Source organism: Hyla sarda, chromosome 2, assembly GCF_029499605.1.
Source record: "Hyla sarda isolate aHylSar1 chromosome 2, aHylSar1.hap1, whole genome shotgun sequence".
Lineage (NCBI taxonomy): Eukaryota > Metazoa > Chordata > Amphibia > Anura > Hylidae > Hyla > Hyla sarda.
In genome coordinates, this window is record NC_079190.1 from 314444845 (window position 1) to 314463996 (window position 19152).

The 19152-nt window shown below is 41.7% G+C and overlaps 1 protein-coding gene and 1 long non-coding RNA gene across 7 annotated transcripts in view; one reads left to right on the forward strand and one right to left on the reverse strand.

Annotated features, from left to right (window-relative positions):
• LOC130356345 (uncharacterized) overlaps positions 1-17373 on the reverse strand; it is a 122660-nt gene extending 105287 nt beyond the window's left edge. Inside the window, exons 1-2 of the long non-coding RNA XR_008888856.1 lie at positions 17238-17373; positions 15270-15354 (exon numbers count right to left, since the gene is read on the reverse strand). This is a non-coding gene — a long non-coding RNA (uncharacterized LOC130356345). The remainder of the gene's footprint in view (positions 1-15269; positions 15355-17237) is intronic.
• ELAPOR1 (endosome-lysosome associated apoptosis and autophagy regulator 1) overlaps positions 1-19152 on the forward strand; it is a 438781-nt gene that overhangs the window by 300570 nt on the left and 119059 nt on the right. For all 6 annotated transcript variants that reach the window (XM_056557720.1, XM_056557717.1, XM_056557718.1 and 3 more), the window contains one exon: positions 1272-1412. In XM_056557720.1, the coding sequence (XP_056413695.1) occupies positions 1272-1412 (141 nt within the window). The remainder of the gene's footprint in view (positions 1-1271; positions 1413-19152) is intronic.

Sequence of the window (19152 nt, forward strand, 5' to 3'; positions counted from 1 at the left end):
CAAACACTCTCTCCAGACTAAATCTCACTGTAGCTCAGCAAATACTCAAAGAGAAAGAGGAAGCTACACCCAGTGCTTATATGGGGGAGACTCTGGAGGGGTCCCATAGGTGACCTTGTAGGTCACATGGTCATTGACACCTTCCTTGGTTACAATCACATGACAACAGTACTTAAAGGTTGATGAAAAATATGTATATTATAAAATATAACATGGGTGTTTAAAATTAGACATGGAATATAGGTATAAGGGGCCCAGGGGTCACGGAATGGAGTCTGCCTGACAGGGAAGCAAGGGTACAGCAGTGCAACTCCTGTACTGGGCCACCAGACCTGCACTGTTGAATACTCTTCTAGAGCCTCTTATAGAGCCAGTGCATACTCCTGAGTCCCTTCCCTTGCCAAACCCTGCCAGACGCCACCTATATAACTCTGCTTCACGTGTCCTCTGGTACCTAAGCAATACAGTACTTTTCTACAAATAAATGTGTGTCTGTTTCTGTCCTGTGCCTGATCCAAGCCTGTTACCTGACTCTGTTTGTTTCTTTTGTATCTCACTGACCTCTTATGCCTGACCTAAACTGTCAACTACACCAAGTCTGCTACCACCTAGCTAAATCTGAACGTCTATGTTCTGCTGCTCTATGAACTCTGCTCTGATACATTAAATTCTGCCTACAAAATCAGCTCACCCCTGCTGACTGTATTGCTGCTGCTTGGCACTGTGGTGTTCCAGCCTGCCTGGCCAGCTGCCACCTAACTGGAACCACTTTTACTGGAAATGACCTGGTACCTTGCCTGCAGCTAAAATTTAGCTTTTACATTCCTGAAGCAGGATAAAGGGTGAGGACAAAGTCCATACCAGTAGGGGTATTACAAGGAATATGAGGGGAAACTTTGATCAGATCAAAATCACTCTTATTGAACAGATCGGGGACAGAGAAAAACAATTGTCACTCAACAAGAGAGAAAGTTCTAGATTTATCAAATGAGGTCACTTACTCCAGATGTCTTTTGGTAAATACACATTTGAGTTTTCTGGAGCAGGCCTTTCTCTTTTCTTTGTGTGGTTTGTATGGGAAACATCATAGTGTCAGTCCTCTGTCCTCTGGAGCTGAGCTCTGAAATTAATGAACTTATGGGGAAGGGGGGGGGGGGGTATACTACTGATAAATGCTGAATTCTGATGATTCTGAAAGGTCACCTGAACTACAGTTACTGTTTAATGTCATTATTGCAAACACCTTTTTATTTTTTATTTTTTTTTATTAGACTGTGAACTTGGAAACAAACACACTGATAGAAAGTTGGAATGGCACAAGGGATAAGCAGTCATATATGCATCATTTGAAGAGAAATGCAAACACTACTTTTTCTTGGGCATTCCAAAGAACCAGCATTCGAACGGATGGTGTAAGTAAGCAGTCTACTTTACAAAACCATTTTTTGTTTTTGTTTCCTTTAAGAACTTGCCAGGTATTGCCAACCTTCAACCATAGAGGTCACATTGACCAGCAACTAAAGGACCAACTACTTTGCACAGGTCATTAATTTTTCTTAAATTGTGCTGTCACTCATAATTATAGTAAATTAGAAATAACATAAGGTATGTATGACAAATTAATTTCATTTTCACATATGAAGATATAGAAGAAAAATACATCATACACAATGACTCATAGTGTCTTAAGCAAAATCTCAATCAATTGCCATTCCTTGTTTTTATAGCAGTCACCAAGGGGTTTTATTTAATTTTATTCAAATTTTTACTGCATGCTTCAGAATAGAATAGTGTCCCAACCAACCCCCACCTTCCCCCAAAGGAACCAGTCCTTTTCGCACTTAGCTACTGGAGGTAACTGTGGGTTTCGGCTGTTGATTACGGACTATTTTAAGTGGTGTTCCAGTGGTCACCATTATTACTTTATAATTACTTATATGCGAAGCACCTATAGAGCAAAAATAGGTCCATTCACATCACTGGAGGCCCCCTGAAGTAAATGGTGTCTTTTCCTGTCCTTGCACAAATACATTAGGATCCCATTTTGACAGGTTGGCAATATATGTGTTTCAGAAGGCACAATCTGAATGTAAATGCATCCTTACTGCCACTGGCATTTAAAGTGAGCCACTGAACAAGAGTTGCCTAGGTGACATTTGGTGTCCTGGTACAGATGTTACCTCAGGTGTCTGTTCCGGCCCACATCCCCAGGGAAGATGTTTTGTGAGATTGTATTGATTGTTTATTGATATATGTTACTCATCCCTTTGCATGATTATTATTATTATGAATAAGGCTGTTGTATCTTCAAGAGAGAACTGCAGAGGTGTCATGTGAACTACTGTGGCCAATAGGGATCTCTTGCCCTTTGTTTTGTTGGTCTGTCTTGGCAGGAAGGAATCATTTGAGTTGTGAGAGAAGAGAGGACCAGAGTAGAGTGGAGTCTGAAAGAAAGTCAAGGTTCTGCAAGGGAGCAACAACACTACCTACAGGTGTTCTGCATTCGAGGTTAAGTCAAAGTCCAAGTTGTGAGAAAAAGTAGCTAAAGTGATAGGAGCCGGGTAACGCAAGTCCAGGAACAAGAGTAGAAAGTAGGGCTGGTGCAAGGATTTTTGCTACCCTAGGCAAAAGCTAATTTTGCTTCCCCATTGACTCCGCCCATTGGCTCCAACCTTTGACATGCCCCACCTTACTACTGGGGGTGACACACTGAAACAAACCTCCTCCTCTGAAATTACCTTACTACTTGGATGACACACTGTAACAATTACAACAAAGAACTCCTAGAAGAGTTCCAAAAAATCCTCCTGTATCCTATGTCTATAATAGAATAAAATCTACCTTTTATTATGATATTTATATGGGCACTGTAAGACATAAGAACTTTTGATATGTTGTAAAGCATGCAAAACCAACAGGTTTTGAAATTGCTTTCATTTGAACATTTCTAGTATTTCATACTATAAAGACAGTCAAGAAACTGGCCTCTAGTGGAGTTTTGCTGGGAGTTGTAGTTTTGCAAGAGGTGGAAGAACACAGATTGCAGGAACATTGCTGTATATCAGAGTATTAAAGGGGTACTCCGGTGGAAAACTTTTTTTTAAATCAACTGGTGCCAGAAAGTTGAACAGATTTGTAAATTACTTCTATTAAAAAATCTTAATCCTTCCAGTACTTATTAGCTACTGAATACTACAGAGGAAATTATTTTCTTTTTGGAACATAGTAACATAGTTCATAAGGTTGAAAAAACACCAGAGTCCATCAAGTTCAACATATAACCCTATTAAGTCCCTATTGAGTTGAGTTGATCCAGAGGAAGGCAAAAAACCCTCATACTAGAGGTAAAAATTCCTTACAGACTCCAGCTCTCTGCTGAATCACGAGCACAGTACTCTCTTCTGACACCTCTGTCCATTTTAAGAACTGTCCTGAGTAGGAGAAAATCCCCATAGCAAACATATGCTGCTCTGGACAGTTCCTAAAATGGACAGAGATGTCAACAGAGAGCACTGTGCTCATGATGTCAGCAGAGAGCACTGTGTTCCAAAAAGAAAATAATTTCTTCTGTAGTATTCAGCAGCTAAGAAGTACTGGAAGGATTTTTTAATAGAAGTAATTTACAAATCTGTTAAACTTTCTGGCACCAGTTGATTAAAAAAAAAAGTTTTCACCGGAGTACCACTTTAACAATCATATGCATCAAGCTGTTGCAAAACTACAACTCCCAGCATGCCTGCACAGCCAAATGAATTGTCGGCATGCTGGGAGTTGTCGTTTTGAAACAGGTTGAAAAAGCTGTAGGCACATAGCTTTTGTGTATGTGTGTGTGTAGCATAAAACCAGAAAGGAAAGGGTTACAGATCTCTCTCCCAAGACAAGTGACACAGAGTGAGGGAGGGGAAGTGGTTATCACAGTGAGGAGAAAAGGGACCCGCCCCCTTCAAGTTTATGAACACAATTCTTACTACATGTAAATGAAAGGTAATTCTGAGAGAAATATAGGTCTTAGACACATAAAAATTACCTGAAAATCTAAAGATTAAAAACTACAGTCTTAATTGTTTTCTTATATTTTTCCTGGTCTAGTTCAGTAGAAGAGCAAGTTGTTTTTGTACACAATGTCCCAGATTTATCAAACTGTGTGAGAGAAAAAGTGAAGGGATTTTTCCACAGCAACCAATCACAGCTCAGCTAACAAGCTGGTAGAGTGAAACTGGTAAAGTGATTGGTTGCTATGGGAAAATCACTCCACTTTTTCTCTCACACAGTTTGATAAATCTGGGCCAATACTTAAAGGGGTACTCTGGTGGAATTTTTTTTTTTTTAATCAACTGGTGCCAGAAAGGTTAACAGATTTGTAAATTACTTATGTTTACAAATCTTAATCCCTCCAGCTCTTATCAGCTGTATGCTCAGAGGAAGTCCTTTCCTTTTTGAATTTCTTTTCAGTCTGACCACAGTGCTCTCTGCTGACACCTCTGTCCATGTCAGGAAGTGTCCAGAACAGGAAAGATTTTCTATGGGGATTTGCTCCTACTCTGGACAGTTCATGACATGGACAGGGGTTGTTGGCAGACAGCGATGTGTCAGACAGAAAAGAAATTCAAAAAGAAAATAACTTCCTGTAGAGCATACAGCAGCTTATAAGTACTGGAAGGATTAGGATTTTTAAATAGAAGTAATTTACAAATCTGTTTAATTTTCTGACACCAGTTCATTTAAAAAATATGTTTTTAACCGGGGTACCCCTTTATGGCTTTCAGAAGGCTGGAAGGAAAAAAATGTAAATGCAAAAAGAAATTTGGCTGCTTCATCAAGGGGTTAATTAATCCTTTAAGGACATGCGCTGTAAATGTACGGCGCAGCTGTGACACAAGCACAGGAGATTCGCTCCGTTCATTCCCGGGGGGTTCCGGCGGCTGTCAGCAGCTGCGGACCCGGCGGTAATGACGGACATCAGCAATTGCGCTGATGTCTTCCATTAACCCCTGAGATGCCATGATCAATACAGATCACGGCATCTGCGGCAGTGCGGCACTTATAATGGCTGATCTGATTAGAGGGGTTAGGGTAAGGTCAGTAGGAGCAATAACGAACATTCTTCTATGCCTTAAGGTGGGGGGTGGAGTTCACTTTCCGTTTCAGAGCAGAGACCAGCACAGACATTTTGGGGGGCAGGGGCTCAAGTGAAAAAAGGGCATTACTCATAATTATTCAAAAAATTTACTCATAATTATTCAAAAAATGTTTGTAAAGCAATTTTGTGGTAGTAAAACTGCTGACAACCCTAAATAGCCAAATAAGGTTCGATGTCTGCTCTGCATAACTTAGAAAAGATCATTTAACCCCTTAAAGGATTTTTTATTTTATTTTTGCACTTTAGTTTTTTCCTCCTTGCCCTCTAATAGCCATAACGCTTTCGACTTTCCACCTTTAAACCCATATGAGGACTTGTTTTGTGGGCCACGAATTGTACTTTATAATGACAACACTTATTTTACCACCATATCTACGGTAAACACAAAAAACAATAATAATTGTAGGACAAAGCTGAAAAAAAGAATTTGCAATGTTTGTGGACTTCTGTTTCTACACAGTGCACTTTCTGGTAAAAATGACGTTATATTTATACGATTTAATTTATATAGGTTTTGTTTTATTTTGCTTTTAAAAAATTATAAATGATAGCCTTAGAAGGAAAGATAACAGAGGTTAACCCCTTAAGGACGCAGGGTTTTTCAGTTTTTGCATCTTAATTTTTTCCTCATCACCTTCTAAAAATCATAACTCTTTCAATTTTGCACATAAAATTCCTTATGATGGCTTATTTTTGTACCACCAATACTTTGCAGTGACATTAGTCATTTTACCCAAAAATCCACGGAGAAACAGAAAAAAAAATTAATTGTGCTAGAAAATTTAAGAAAAAATTTAATTTTGTAACTTTTGGGGGCTTCCGTTTCTATGCAGTGCATTTTTCGGTAAAAATAACACCTTATATTTATTCTGTAGGACCATACAGTTAAAAAGATATCCTAACTATTATTCGGCACGCATAGCTCAATTGACACAGGTGGCTGCAGAAGGAGGGGCTCCTAGGTGGACGAGGTTGGAGGATCGGCTTCTGACACCCTATTCTTATATGGCTTTGATGTGGACGACTGGCCCTATAGGGACTAAGGTTCCGAGTTCTGCATTAGTTGCGCTGTACTCTCTCTCTCTGGCGTCGGGTTCGCTTTAAATTCTCTTTACAATCTCCTTCTTCCCCTCTGCTCCCCTTCCTCTCTAACCCCTCTTTCCTTCCTGGCCTACATCGCTCCTCTTTTCAATGGTGGATTGATAACAAACTGGTGAGATTGCATGACCTTCGTGATGGCCGTAGTTTACACACCATCCCCTCCCTTCAGTCCTCTAAAGGTTTACCTGATCGGGAGACGTTCAGGGCTCTTCAAATACTCTCCTTTCTTCATACACTGACAGACAGGGTCCCTTATACTTGCCCCACCTTTCTTGAGGCATTCCTTCTATATAGATCTACAGCATCTGGACTCCTCTCATTACTATATGCTCACCTCAACAGCCCACCTTCTGAGGGGAAATTAAAATTTATGGAGGAGTGGGAGGGGGATCTGCATATAACTTTGACATCAAACCAATGGTCGGACTGTTGCACTACACTTAGTAAAGGCAGCTGGCAGGTTTCCATTGCAGAGACGGCTTTGAAGGTCCTACACCGTACTTACATGGTCCCCACGAGACTCCACGCTGTCTTTCCGGAGTGCTCACCACTGTGTTTTAGAGGCTGTAACCAGAGGGGTACAATGTTTCATGTGTGGTGGGGATGCCCCACGGTGGTGGGCCTCTGGACGAGAGTGTTGGATCTTATTGTATCTCTGATCCCGGGTACTGTGCCTCGAACTCCAGAGTTCTGTCTGTTGGGACATAAGCCTCCTAGAATGCAATTTTGTACTTTCCGCTTTACCCAATTTATCATGATGGCGACTAGGATTTATATAGCCTCTTAATGGAAGCAATCTAGCCTGGATTTTTCTAGAGTGGTTGATCGAATTAATGTGTTAATGCTTAATGAGAAATTGATGGCTATCAGGGAGAACGGGGTGGAGGCATTTGAATTGTTGTGGAAACCCTGGCTCGATTCTGACCACTGTCCAGTCCGTCACTGTCTCGCCACTTACTGATCTGAGGGGGAGGAGTGGAAGGGCGTAGGGGGGGAGATGGCCTTATGCTATAGGAGTCTGGCCGTGTATATGTATGTTCATTTAAATATGCAGGAATGTTTTACTTGAGCAGTTCAATGTTACCCTATGTCACTATTATCTACCTTATGCTGTAGAAGTACCTATGGATTTATTTTTGTTTCTCCTTTACCTTTTTCCTTTTTTTTCTTTTTTTCCTTTTTTTGTTGTTTTTCTTTATTATTATTATTATTATTATTATTATTATTATTATTATTTTGAGTTAAGGCTGTTGTGGCCTCTGTTACTGGTTATGCTGAACTGATATGTTTGAACTTTGACTTCGTGCAACAATAAAGCTTCATGGTTTGATTATTAAAAAGATACCCTACTTATATAGGTTGGCTATTGTCGTACTTCAGGAAAAATTCATAACTACATGCAGGAAAATTTATATGTTAAAAATTCTCATCTTCTAACCCCTATAACTTTTTTATTTTTCTGCGTACGGGCCAGTATCAGGACTCAATTTTTGCGTCGTGTTCCTAAGTTTTTATCGGTACCATTTTTGTATTGATCAGACTTTCTGATCGCTTTTTATTCATTTTTTCATGATATAAAAAGTGATCAAAAATATGCTATTTTGGACTTTGGATTTTTTTTTGCGCGTACGCCATTGACCGTGCGATTTAATTAATGATATATTTTTATAGTTCGGACATTTCCGCATGCGGCGATACTATGGGAGCTATAACACTGCTTTTTATTCATGAAAAAATGAATAAAAAGCGATCAATAAGTCCTATCAATGCAAAAATGGTACCGCTAAAAACTTCAGATCATGGTGCAAAAATGAGCCCTCATACAGCCCCATACGCGGAAAATAAAAAAGTTATAGGGGTCAGAAGATGACAATTTTAAACGTATAAATTTTCCTGCACGTAGTTTAGATTTTTTAGTATGACAAAATCAAACCTACATAAGTAGGGTATCATTTTAATCGTATGGACCTACAGAATAAAAAGAATCTGCCATTTTTACCGAAAAATGTACTGTGCAGAAACGGAAGCCCCCAAAAGTTACAAAATGGCGTTCTTTTTCAATTTTGTCTCGCATTGATTTTTTTTCCGTTTCGCCGTAGATTTTTTGGTAAAATGACTGACGTCATTACAAAGAAGAATTGGTGGCGCAAAAAATAAGCCATCATATGGATTTTTAGGTGAAAGATTGAAAGAGTTATGATTTTTTAAAGGTAAGGAGGAAAAAACGAAAATGGAAAAACCCCGGGTCCTTAAGGGGTTAAACACGTCCTTAACAGGTTAAAGGGGTACTCCGGTGGAAAACTTTATTTTATTTTTTTAAATGAACTGATGCCAGAAAGTTGAACAGATTTGTAAATTACTTGTAATAAAAAAATCTTTACCCTTCCAGTACTTTTTAGCAGCTGTATGCTACAGAGGAAATTCTATTCCTTTTAAATTTATTTTTTGTCTTGTCTACAGTGCTCTCTGCTGACACCTCTGTTCATGTCAGGAACTGTCCAGAGCAGCATAGGTTTGCTATGGGGATTTTTTCCTGCTCTGGATAGTTCCTGATACGGGCATCAGGTGTCAGCAGAGAGCACTGTGGACAAGACAAAAAAGGAAAAAAAATTCCTCTGTAGGATACAGTCACCTAAAAGTACTGGAAGGGTAAAGATTTTTTAATAGAAGTAATTTACAAATCTGTTTAACTTTCTGACACCAGTTGATTTAAAAAAAAAAAATGTTTTCCAACAGAGTACCCCTTTAACCCATTCCGGACCCATGACATACATGTACGTCATGACCAGGAAGGTTTTCCCGACCTATGACGTACATGTACTTCATGCAGATATTGGCCGCTATTCGCGACATCCCACCGTGCCTGGTAAGATGGTGATAGATAGCCTGCCATCTGCCATCCTGCCTCGGGACCTAGGGGGGGTTTCGTCCACCCCCCCCCCCCTCACAGTGATCGCTCCTATCAGCTAGTCAAATCTGACTAGCTGATGACAGCGTTTCGCACAGAAAAATCCTGAGCAGCGCAGTGTGTGTCTCCCGGTCACGGGGATCGGGACACACACTGCTCTGCTAGAAGACCCCAGTGTCCCTTACCTGTACCCCCTTCCCCTGGTGTCCTTTATCCGTCTCGAGCTGCCGATCATGTGCCCGCCAGCATGCTTTAGTTTCACTTCACTTTTTTTTTTTTTTGTAAAGGAGTTGTTTTGTTGTACAACAGCTCCCCCTAGTGTCCTAAACCTGTTACTGCATGTTTTGGGCACTAGACAGTAGGGGGCGCTGTTGTACAAAAGTAAAATAAATAAATATATATACACATAAATATATATATATAAATACACACATATAGAGATATACACGTATATATACATATATACGTGTGTGTGTGTGTGTGTGTGTGTGTATATATATATATATATATATATATATATATATATATATATATATATATATATATATATATATATACATATATATATATATATATATATATATATACATACACACATACACAGTGGGGATCAAAAGTTTAGGCATCCCAGGTAAAAATTTGTATTGATGTGCATAAAGAAGCCAAGGAAAGATGGAAAAATCTCCAAAAGGCATTAAATTACAGATTATACATTCTTATAATATGTCAACAAAAGTTAGATTTTATTTCCATCATTTACACTTTCAAAATAACAGAAAACAAAAAAATGGTGTCTGCCAAAGTTAGGGCACCCTGCAGAGTTAATATCTTGTACTGCCCCCTTTGGCAAGTATCGCAGCTTGTAAACGCTTTTTATAGCCAGCCAAGAGTCTTTCAATTCTTGTTTGAGGTATCTTTGCCCATTCTTCCTTACATAAGTCTTCCAGTTCTTTGAGATTTCTGGGCTGTCTGTCACGCACTGCTCTTTTAAGGTCTATCCATAGATTTTCAATTATGTTGAGGTCAGGAGATTGTGAATGCCATGGCAAAACTTTTAGTTTACGCCTCTTGATATAATCCTTTTTCGAGGTGTGTTTAGGATCATTATCCATTTGTAGAAGCCATCCTCTCTTTAACTTCAGCTTTTTCACAGATCGCATCAAGTTAGCATCCAAAATTTGCTGAAATTTTATTGAATCCATTTTTCCTTCTACTCATGAGATGTTCCCTGTGCCACTGGCTTCAATACAACCCCAAAGCATGATTGATCCACCCCCATGCTTAACAGTTGGACAGTGGTTCTTTTCATTAAATTCTGTTCCCCTTCTTCTCCAAACGTACCTTTGCTCATTCCGGCCACAGAACGTTCATTTGCAAAGTTCAAACGCTGATTTTTGTGGTGAGGACGTAGAAGAGGTTTTCTTCTGATGACTCTTCCATGAAGACCATATTTGTATAAGTATCTCTTTATAGTGAAATAGTGTACCACAACTCCAGTGTATGCCAGATCTTTCTGGAGGGATTGTGCAGTCAAACTGGGGTTTTGAATTATTTTTCTCACAATCCTGCAAGCTGTTCTGTCTGATATTTTTCTTGGTCTTCCAGATCTTGCTTTAACTTCCACTGTTCCTAATGACTGCCATTTCTTAATTACATTCCGAACAGAGGATATTGACATCTGAAAAGTTTTTCTATCTTCTTATAGCCTTCTCTAGCTTTGTGAGCGTCAACTCTTTTCAGTTTCAGATTTCTAGACAACTGCTTAAAAGAACCCATGGTGCTGATTGTTGGGGCAAGGTCAGATGAGTTTGGGCATTTAAAACCTTTGAGATTGACATCACCTGGTCTTCCTAGATGATGATTGAGAACAATCCATGACACTGGCAGGTCTCAGATTTGAAAAGGGGGTAGTGCATGCTATAAATTCTGCAGGGTGCCCAAACTTTTGCAGATGCCATTTTTTTTTTGTTTTCTGTTATTTTGAAAGTGTAAATGATGGAAATAAAATCAAACTTTTGTTGACATATTATAAGAATGTCTAATCTGTAATTTGATGCCTTTTGGAGATTTTCCATCTTTCCTTGGCTTCTTTATGCACATTAATACAAATTTTTACCTGGGGTGCCCAAACTTTTGATCCCCACTGTGTGTGTGTGTGTGTGTGTGTGTGTGTGTGTGTATATATATATATATATATATATATATATATATATATATATATACACACACACATATATATTCAAAATTTTATTGTTCCCCCCCCCAAAAAAAATTTAAACTTTTGTAGAAAATCAGAAAGATGCTCATAATAATATAAGCCTTCTAATGTAGTAAAAAAGTAAAAGAATGTTTAACAAATGATGCCAACATAAAGTAGACATGTTGTGGATGTGAATTAATAATTAAATTTATTTGGCATGACTATGTCTCTTACAAGTAGAGAGTTTCAAACATAGAGAAATTAAAATATTGTGAAAAATTGGAAATTTTTTAGAGTTTTTCACAAAAATCGCTTCATGTATCAACAAAACTTTACCGCTAATATAAAGTACAATATGTCTTGAAAAAACAATCTCTGAATCACTTTGCCAGGTAAAAGCAGTTCAAAGTTATTACCACTTAAAGAGACAAATGTCAGATCTGAAAAAACAGGCTGGGTCATGAAGGGGTACTCCAGTGGAAAACTTTTTTTTTTTTTTTTTTTTTTTTTTAATCTACTGGTGCCAGAAAGTTAAACATATTTGTAAATTACTTCTATTTAAAAATCTTAATCCTTCCAGTACTTATCAGCTGCTGTATGTTTCAAAGGAAGTTCTTTTCTTTTTGACTTTCTTTTCTGTCTGACCACAGTGCTCTCTGCTGACACCTCTGTCCGTGTCAGGAACTATCCAGAGCAAATCCCCATAGCAAACCTATCCTGTTCTGGACAGTTCCTAAATGAGGTGTCAGCAGAGAGAACTCTGGTCAGATAGAGAAGAAATTCGAAAAGAAAAGATCTTCCTCTGCATAGAGCAGCTAAGTATTGGAAAGATTAACCCCTTAAGGATGCAGGGTTTTTCCGTTTTTCCATTTTCATTTTTTCTTCATCACCTTCTAAAAATCATAACTCTTTCAATTTTGGACACAAAATTCCATATGATGGCTTTTTTTTTGCGCCACCTATTCTACTTTGCAGTGACATTAGTCATTTTACCAAAAAATCCACGGCGAAACGGAAAAAAAATTCATTGTGTGACAAAATTGAAGAAAAATTTTCATTTTGTAATTTTTGGGGGCTTCCGTTTCTACGCAGTGAATTTTTCGGTAAAAATTACACCTTATCTTTATTTTTTAGGTCCATGCGGTTAAAATGATACCCTACTTATATAGGTTGGATTTTGTAGTACTTCGGAAAAAAATCATAATTACATGCAGGAAAATTTATATGTAAAAAATTCTCATCTTCTAACCCCTATAACTTTTTTTCCGCATATGGGCCGGTATGAGGGCTCATTTTTTGCGCCGTGTTCTGAAGTTTGTATCGGTACCATTTTTGTATTGATCGGACTTTTTGATAGTTTTTTTCATGATATAAAAAGTGACCAAAAATACGCTATGTTGGACTTTGGAATTTTTTTGCGCGTACGCCATTGGCTGTGCGGGTTAATTAATGATATACTTTTATAGTTCGGACATTTCCGCATGTGGCGATACCACATATGTTTATTTTTATTTACACAGTTTTTTTTATGGGAAAAGGGGGGTGATTTAAACTTTTATTAGGAAAGGGGTTTAATGACCTTTAACTTTTTTTTTTTTCACTTTTTTTTTTTGCAGTGTTATAGCTCCCATAGGGGGCTAGAACACTGCACACACTGATCTTTTACCCTGATCCCTGCAAAGCCATAGCTGTGCATGGATCAGCGAGATAGGAGCTCGATTGCTCAAGCCTGTAGCTCAGGCTTGGAGCGATCAAACGCCGATCGGACGCGACGGAGCAAGGTAAGGCAATCTCCGCTCACATCCTAGCTGATTGGGACATCGCAATATTATCGCAATGTCCTGATCAGCCCGACTGAGCTGCCGGGAAGCATTTACTTTCATTTATAGACGCCGCGTCTAAAGGGTTAATAGCATAATAGCACGTGGCACGGCTATCGTTAGCAGCCAGGACCGACCCGATGTGATGTAGGGTCACGGTGTGACCCTGTTTTAAACACTGGGACCGGGCGTATGGCGTACAGGTATGCCCTTCTTCCTGAAGGAGTTAAACTTTTCATGTCTCCATATGGGACTATTTATAGCAATCAATAGATTGCAGATATTGAACAGTGCTATGCATAGCAGGGGTCGACTGACACTTCATGGGGCGCCTGGGCAATAGAATATTATGGGGCCCCCGCTTTTCCCACCCTTTATAGACACCCCATCCATGTACAATATAATAGATTTCTCCTCCTGTACAGTCTGCTGAAGGAAATAGGAGTTAGGTTCCTTTCATCACACTCCTGTCACTCTTAGGCAGCCTGTACATGCTGAGATCTCACAGTGACAGGAATGTGGCCACCAACACTCCTATTGGCATAGAATTATTGCTTCGGTATTTGACGGTCAGAAGGTAGTTGCAATGCTGGTGCTGCCTGCCTCACTGATGGACACTAATGGGGGAAGTGGAGTCACCACAGCCAGGTGTCAGGCACTAGAGGGGTTGGCTTCTTTTAGCATCTGAAACTTGACTGCTCTGACTCCCTGCCCCCAGTAAGTGTAGGCAGCACCAGTGGCGTTGCTAGGGTTGGTGTCACCCGGTGCGGTAGAAAATGGTGTCACCCCCATACCTACCCCCCCCCCTCAGTAAGTTTTTAGCCTGTTGTGACAGACACCACTGTTGTAGCGCATTGTGAGAAATTCCAGTATAATAATCAGATATACCAGTTGCCACAGAATGGGAAAGTGTTAAAGAAGTTTTCACCATTGAAATATACAGCTCCCAGAATTACTTAAAGGGGTACTCCACTGGAAAACATTTAATTTTACATCAACTGGTGCCAGAAAGTTAAACAGATTTTTAAATTACTTCTATTTAAAATCTTAATACTTACAGTACTTATAAGCTGGTGTATGCTCCACAGGAAGTTGTGTAGTTCTTTCCAGTCTGACCACAGTGCTATTTGCTGACACCTCTGTCCATGTCAGGAACTGTCCAGAGCAGGATAGGTTTGCTATGGGGATTTGCTCCTACTATGGACAGTTCTTAACATGGACAGAGGTGTCAGCACAGAGCACTGTGGTCAGACAGAAAATAAATTAAAAAGGAAAATAACTTCCTGTGAATCGCTTATACAGCAGCTAATAAGTACTGGAAGGATTAAGATTTTTAAATAGAAGTAATTTAACAAATCTGTTTAACTTTGTAGCACCAGTTGATTAAAAAAAAATGTTTTCCAGTAGAGTACCCCTTTGAGCAGTGGTGAGGTTATGCTGGGAGTTGTAGTTTCACTGACCTAACTGTAGAACTGACAAGTGACTACAGCTCTGATGTAGAGAGGAGAATGTACAATGGTATCAGTGACTACAGGTGACGTCTTCTCTATAGTGAGGAGAATACACAATGACATCAGTGAATACAGGGGACGTCTTCTCTATAGTGAGGAGAATACACAATGATATCAGTGATTACAGGTGACGTCTTCTCTATAGTGAGGAGAATACACAATGTCAGTGACTACAGGTGACGTCTTCTCTATAGTGAGGAGAATGTACAATGATATCAGTGATTACAGGTGACGTCTTCTCTATAGTGAGGAGAATACACAATGATATCAGTGACTACAGGTGACGTCTTCTCTATAGTGAGGAGAATACACAATTATATCAGTGACTACAGGTGACGTCTTCTCTATAGTGAGGAGAATACACAATGATATCAGTAATTACAGGTCACGTCTTCTCTATAGTGAGGAGAATACATAATGATATCAGTGACTACAGGTGATGTCTTCTCTATAGTGAGGAGAATACACAATGATATCAGTGACTACAGGTGATGTCTTCTCTATAGTGAGGAGAATGTACAATGATATCAGTGACTACAGGTGACGTCTTCTCTATAGTCTTCCCTTATCTAATTCAGATGGTACATACCGCCAGGACTTGATCCAGCTAAAACTTCTCTCTGCAGAATGTGACGCCCAGATGTCTCCTCACTATGTCAGCGCATTCTCATCCTCTATATGAAAACAATTATTATTATAAACCTGCCAGACACTGTATCCTCTAAATATAATACTACTATACACTATACTCTTTGATTATAAACCTTCCATACACCATACCCACTGAATATAATACTACCACACACTGTACCCTCTGAATATAAATCTGCCACATACTGTACCCCTGAATATAAATCTGCCACATACTGTACCCCTGAATATAATACCGCCACATACTGTACCCACTGAATATAATACTACCACATACTGTACCCTCTGAATATAATACTACCACAAACTGCGCCCTCTGAATATAAATCTGCCACATGCTGTACCCTCTGAATATAAATCTGCCACATACTGTACCCTCTGAATATAAATCTGCCACATACTGTACCCTCTGAATATAAATCTGCCACATACTGTACCCCTGAATATAAATCTGCCACATACTGTACTCCTGAATATAAATCTGCCACATACTGTACCCCTGAATATAATACCGCCACATACTGTACCCTCTGAATATAATACTACCACCCACTGCGCCCTCTGAATATAATACTTAGAGATGAGCAAACTACAGTAAATTCAACTCGTCACAAACTTCTCTGCTCGGCAGTTGATAACTTTTCCTGCATAAATTAGTTCAGCTTTCAGGTGCTCCCGTGGGCTGGAAAAGGTGGATATTGTCCTAGGAGACTCTTTCCTAGGATTGTATCCACCTTTTCCAGCCCACCGGAGCACCTGAAGGCTGAACTAATTTACGCAGAATAAGTCATCAACTGCCGAGCCGAGAAGTTTGTGACGAATCGAATTTACTGTAAGTTCGCTCATCTCTAATAATACTACCACAAACTGCGCCCTCTGAATATAATACTACCACAAACTGCGCCCTCTGAATATAATACTACCACAAACGGCGCCCTCTGAATATAACGTTGCCATACAGTGCACCCTCTGAATATAATACCACAACCGCAGTAACACCCCTCAACATCCGTTAGCTGATGCTATTACCACGGGAGGGGGGTATTGGTGGTGTTGCTAGTGGATGATGGGGGTGCTACTACTCGGGGGGTGTTGCTGGAGGATGATGAGGGTGCTACTGGCCATCCCCCCTGGCAGTATCAACCCCATCATCCATCCGCAGGATCATCCTCCTGGCAGGAGCACCGCCATCATCCACCATCAGGATCTGCTGATGGAGGTGCTGCTGGGGGGGGGGGGGGGTGTTGCTGGTGGATGATGAGGGTGCTACTGCCAGGGGGGAGAATTAGGTAGGCAGCAGTTCCCCCGCATTAGGTAGGTCGCAGTTTCCCCACATTAGGTAGCATCTATTCCCCACATTAGGCAGCATAGATTCCCCACATTTGGTACCAGTTCCCCCACATTAGGTAGGTACCAGTTACCCCACATTAGGTAGCACAGATTCCCCACATTAGGTAGCAATTTCCCCACATAAGGTAGCACAGATTCCCCACATAAGGTAGCACAGACTCCCAACATAAGGTAGCATAGACTTCCCACATTTGGTAGCATAGATTCCCCACATTAGGTAGCATAGACTCCCCACATTAGGTAGCATAGACTCCGCACATTTGGTAGTAGTTTCCTCACATTAGGCCGCAGGTTCCCTTGCAGGTTCCCCACAATGGGTCAAAGTCTCCCCACAATAGATTGCTGGTTATACCCCCCCCCCCCCCCCCCACACACACACACACACACAAAAACACATACAACACAGAGAGAGAGACACACACAAACACACACAGTCAGAGAGATACACAGTCACACACACACACACAGAGTCACACAGTCACACACACACACAGAGTCTCATACACACACACAGTCACATACACAAACATAGATAGAGACAGACACACACACTCACCCATCCAGCGCAGCGCTCCTTCTCACCGGGCGCCGTGCGAGTGACGTACCTGACGTCCTCCTGCGCGGCCATGCGGTGTGACGTCAGGCCGGCGCAGACGTGGGAGTGGAGGCCGGGCACAATGCTGGTGAAGGTGAGGGGGGGGGTGATGATGGACGGGCGCACAGTGCAGGAGAAAGAGGGGGGTTGCTGACGGACGGGCGCACCGCACACACAGCGCGGGGGGGGGGCAGTGCTGACGGATGGGAGGCCGGTCGGGCACAGATGGGGGGGGGGCTACGGAGCGTCTTGGTGTCACCCCATTAGATTGGTGTCACCCGGTGCGGGCCGCACCCCCCGCACCCGGGTCGCAACGCCACTGGGCAGCACAGCAGTCAGTACAAGCTCTAAGTGTAGGCAGCACAGCAGGGAGTATAAGCTGTAAGTGTAGGCAGCCCACAGGAAATATAGGCTGTAAATATATGCAGCACAGCAGTGAGTACAGGTTGTGAGTGTACGTCGGTGTGGTGTCCCTGTACAGTAGAGTACGGCTTACACTTACAGCCCCTAAGTTACAAAGCCGTTAATTGTGAGATGGCACACCCCAGCGTGTGACACCTGGGGCAGACATATTGAAGCAAATACACTCCTATCGCCCCCAGACAGCCGATGCAGCTCTGGAGGTGACTGCAGTATAACATAGAAGAATGGTGCAGCTCTAGAGGTGACAGGAGGATAAGACATGAAGGAATAGCATAATAATGACTTGAGCTCTGTAAGTGACTAGAGCAGTGATTGCCAACCCTGGGCTACTGTGAGGCACTGCCAGGGGTGCCGCGGGCTCCGGTGGGAATAATTGCTTTAAAAAAAAAAAAAAATTATTACAATTCCCTCCTTGGCTGAAGCGTCAGCATCATGCACTGAACGCCTCTGCCAGAGAGAGGCCGGCGTATAGACGCCGGGTGGGAAGCGTCCACGTCACTGCAGCAACGACACTGGACGCTTCCCGTCAGCCCCCACTGCAGTAATGCGTGCAGACTTGCACCTCACAGGTAAAGGCACCAGAGACAATAACACAGCGGGGGTTAATAGTGAAAATAGCGCAGCGGGGATGAATTAAAGCATGTCAGGGTGATGGAAGCAAGAGGGGCTGTGAGGGGGTGGAGGTGAATGGAAGCAAGAGGGGTTGTGGGGGGGATGAATGGAAGCAAGAGGGGTTGTGGGGGGGATGAATGGAAGCAAGAGGGGTTGTGGGGGGAGGTGAATGGAAGCAAGAGGGGTTGTGGGGGGAGGTGAATGGAAGCAAGAGGGGTTGTGGGGGGGAGGTGAATGGAAGCAAGAGCGGTTGTGGGGGGGGGGGTGAATGGAAGCAAGAGAGGTTGTGGGGGGGAGGTGAATGGAAGCAAGAGAGGTTGTGGGGGGGAGGTGAATGGAAGCAAGAGAGGTTGTGGGGGGGAGGTGAATGGAAGCAAGAGAGGTTGTGGGGGGAGGTGAATGGAAGCAAGAGAGGTTGTGGGGGGAGGTGAATGGAAGCAAGAGTGGTTGTTGGGGGGATGAATGGAAGCAAGAGGGGTTGTTGGGGGGGGGAGGTGAATGGAAGCAAGAGAGGTTGTGGGGGGAGGTGAATGGAAGCAAGAGGCTTTGTTGGGGGGGGGGGTGAATGGAAGCAAGAGGGGTTGTGGGGGGTAAATGGAAGCAAAAGGGGTTATGGGGGTGAATGGAATAAAGAGGGGTTGTGGGGGGGGTTGAATGGAAGCAAAAGGGGTTGTGGGAGGGGGGTGAATGGAAGAAAGATGGGTTGTGGTGCATGAATTGAAGCTATTGCGGGGGGGGGGTGAATGGAGGCGATAGTGGGGGGTGAATGGAGGTGACAGCAAGGGGTAAGGGGGGTAAATGGAGGCGATAGGGAGGGGTAGGAGGGGTAATTGAAGGGTGG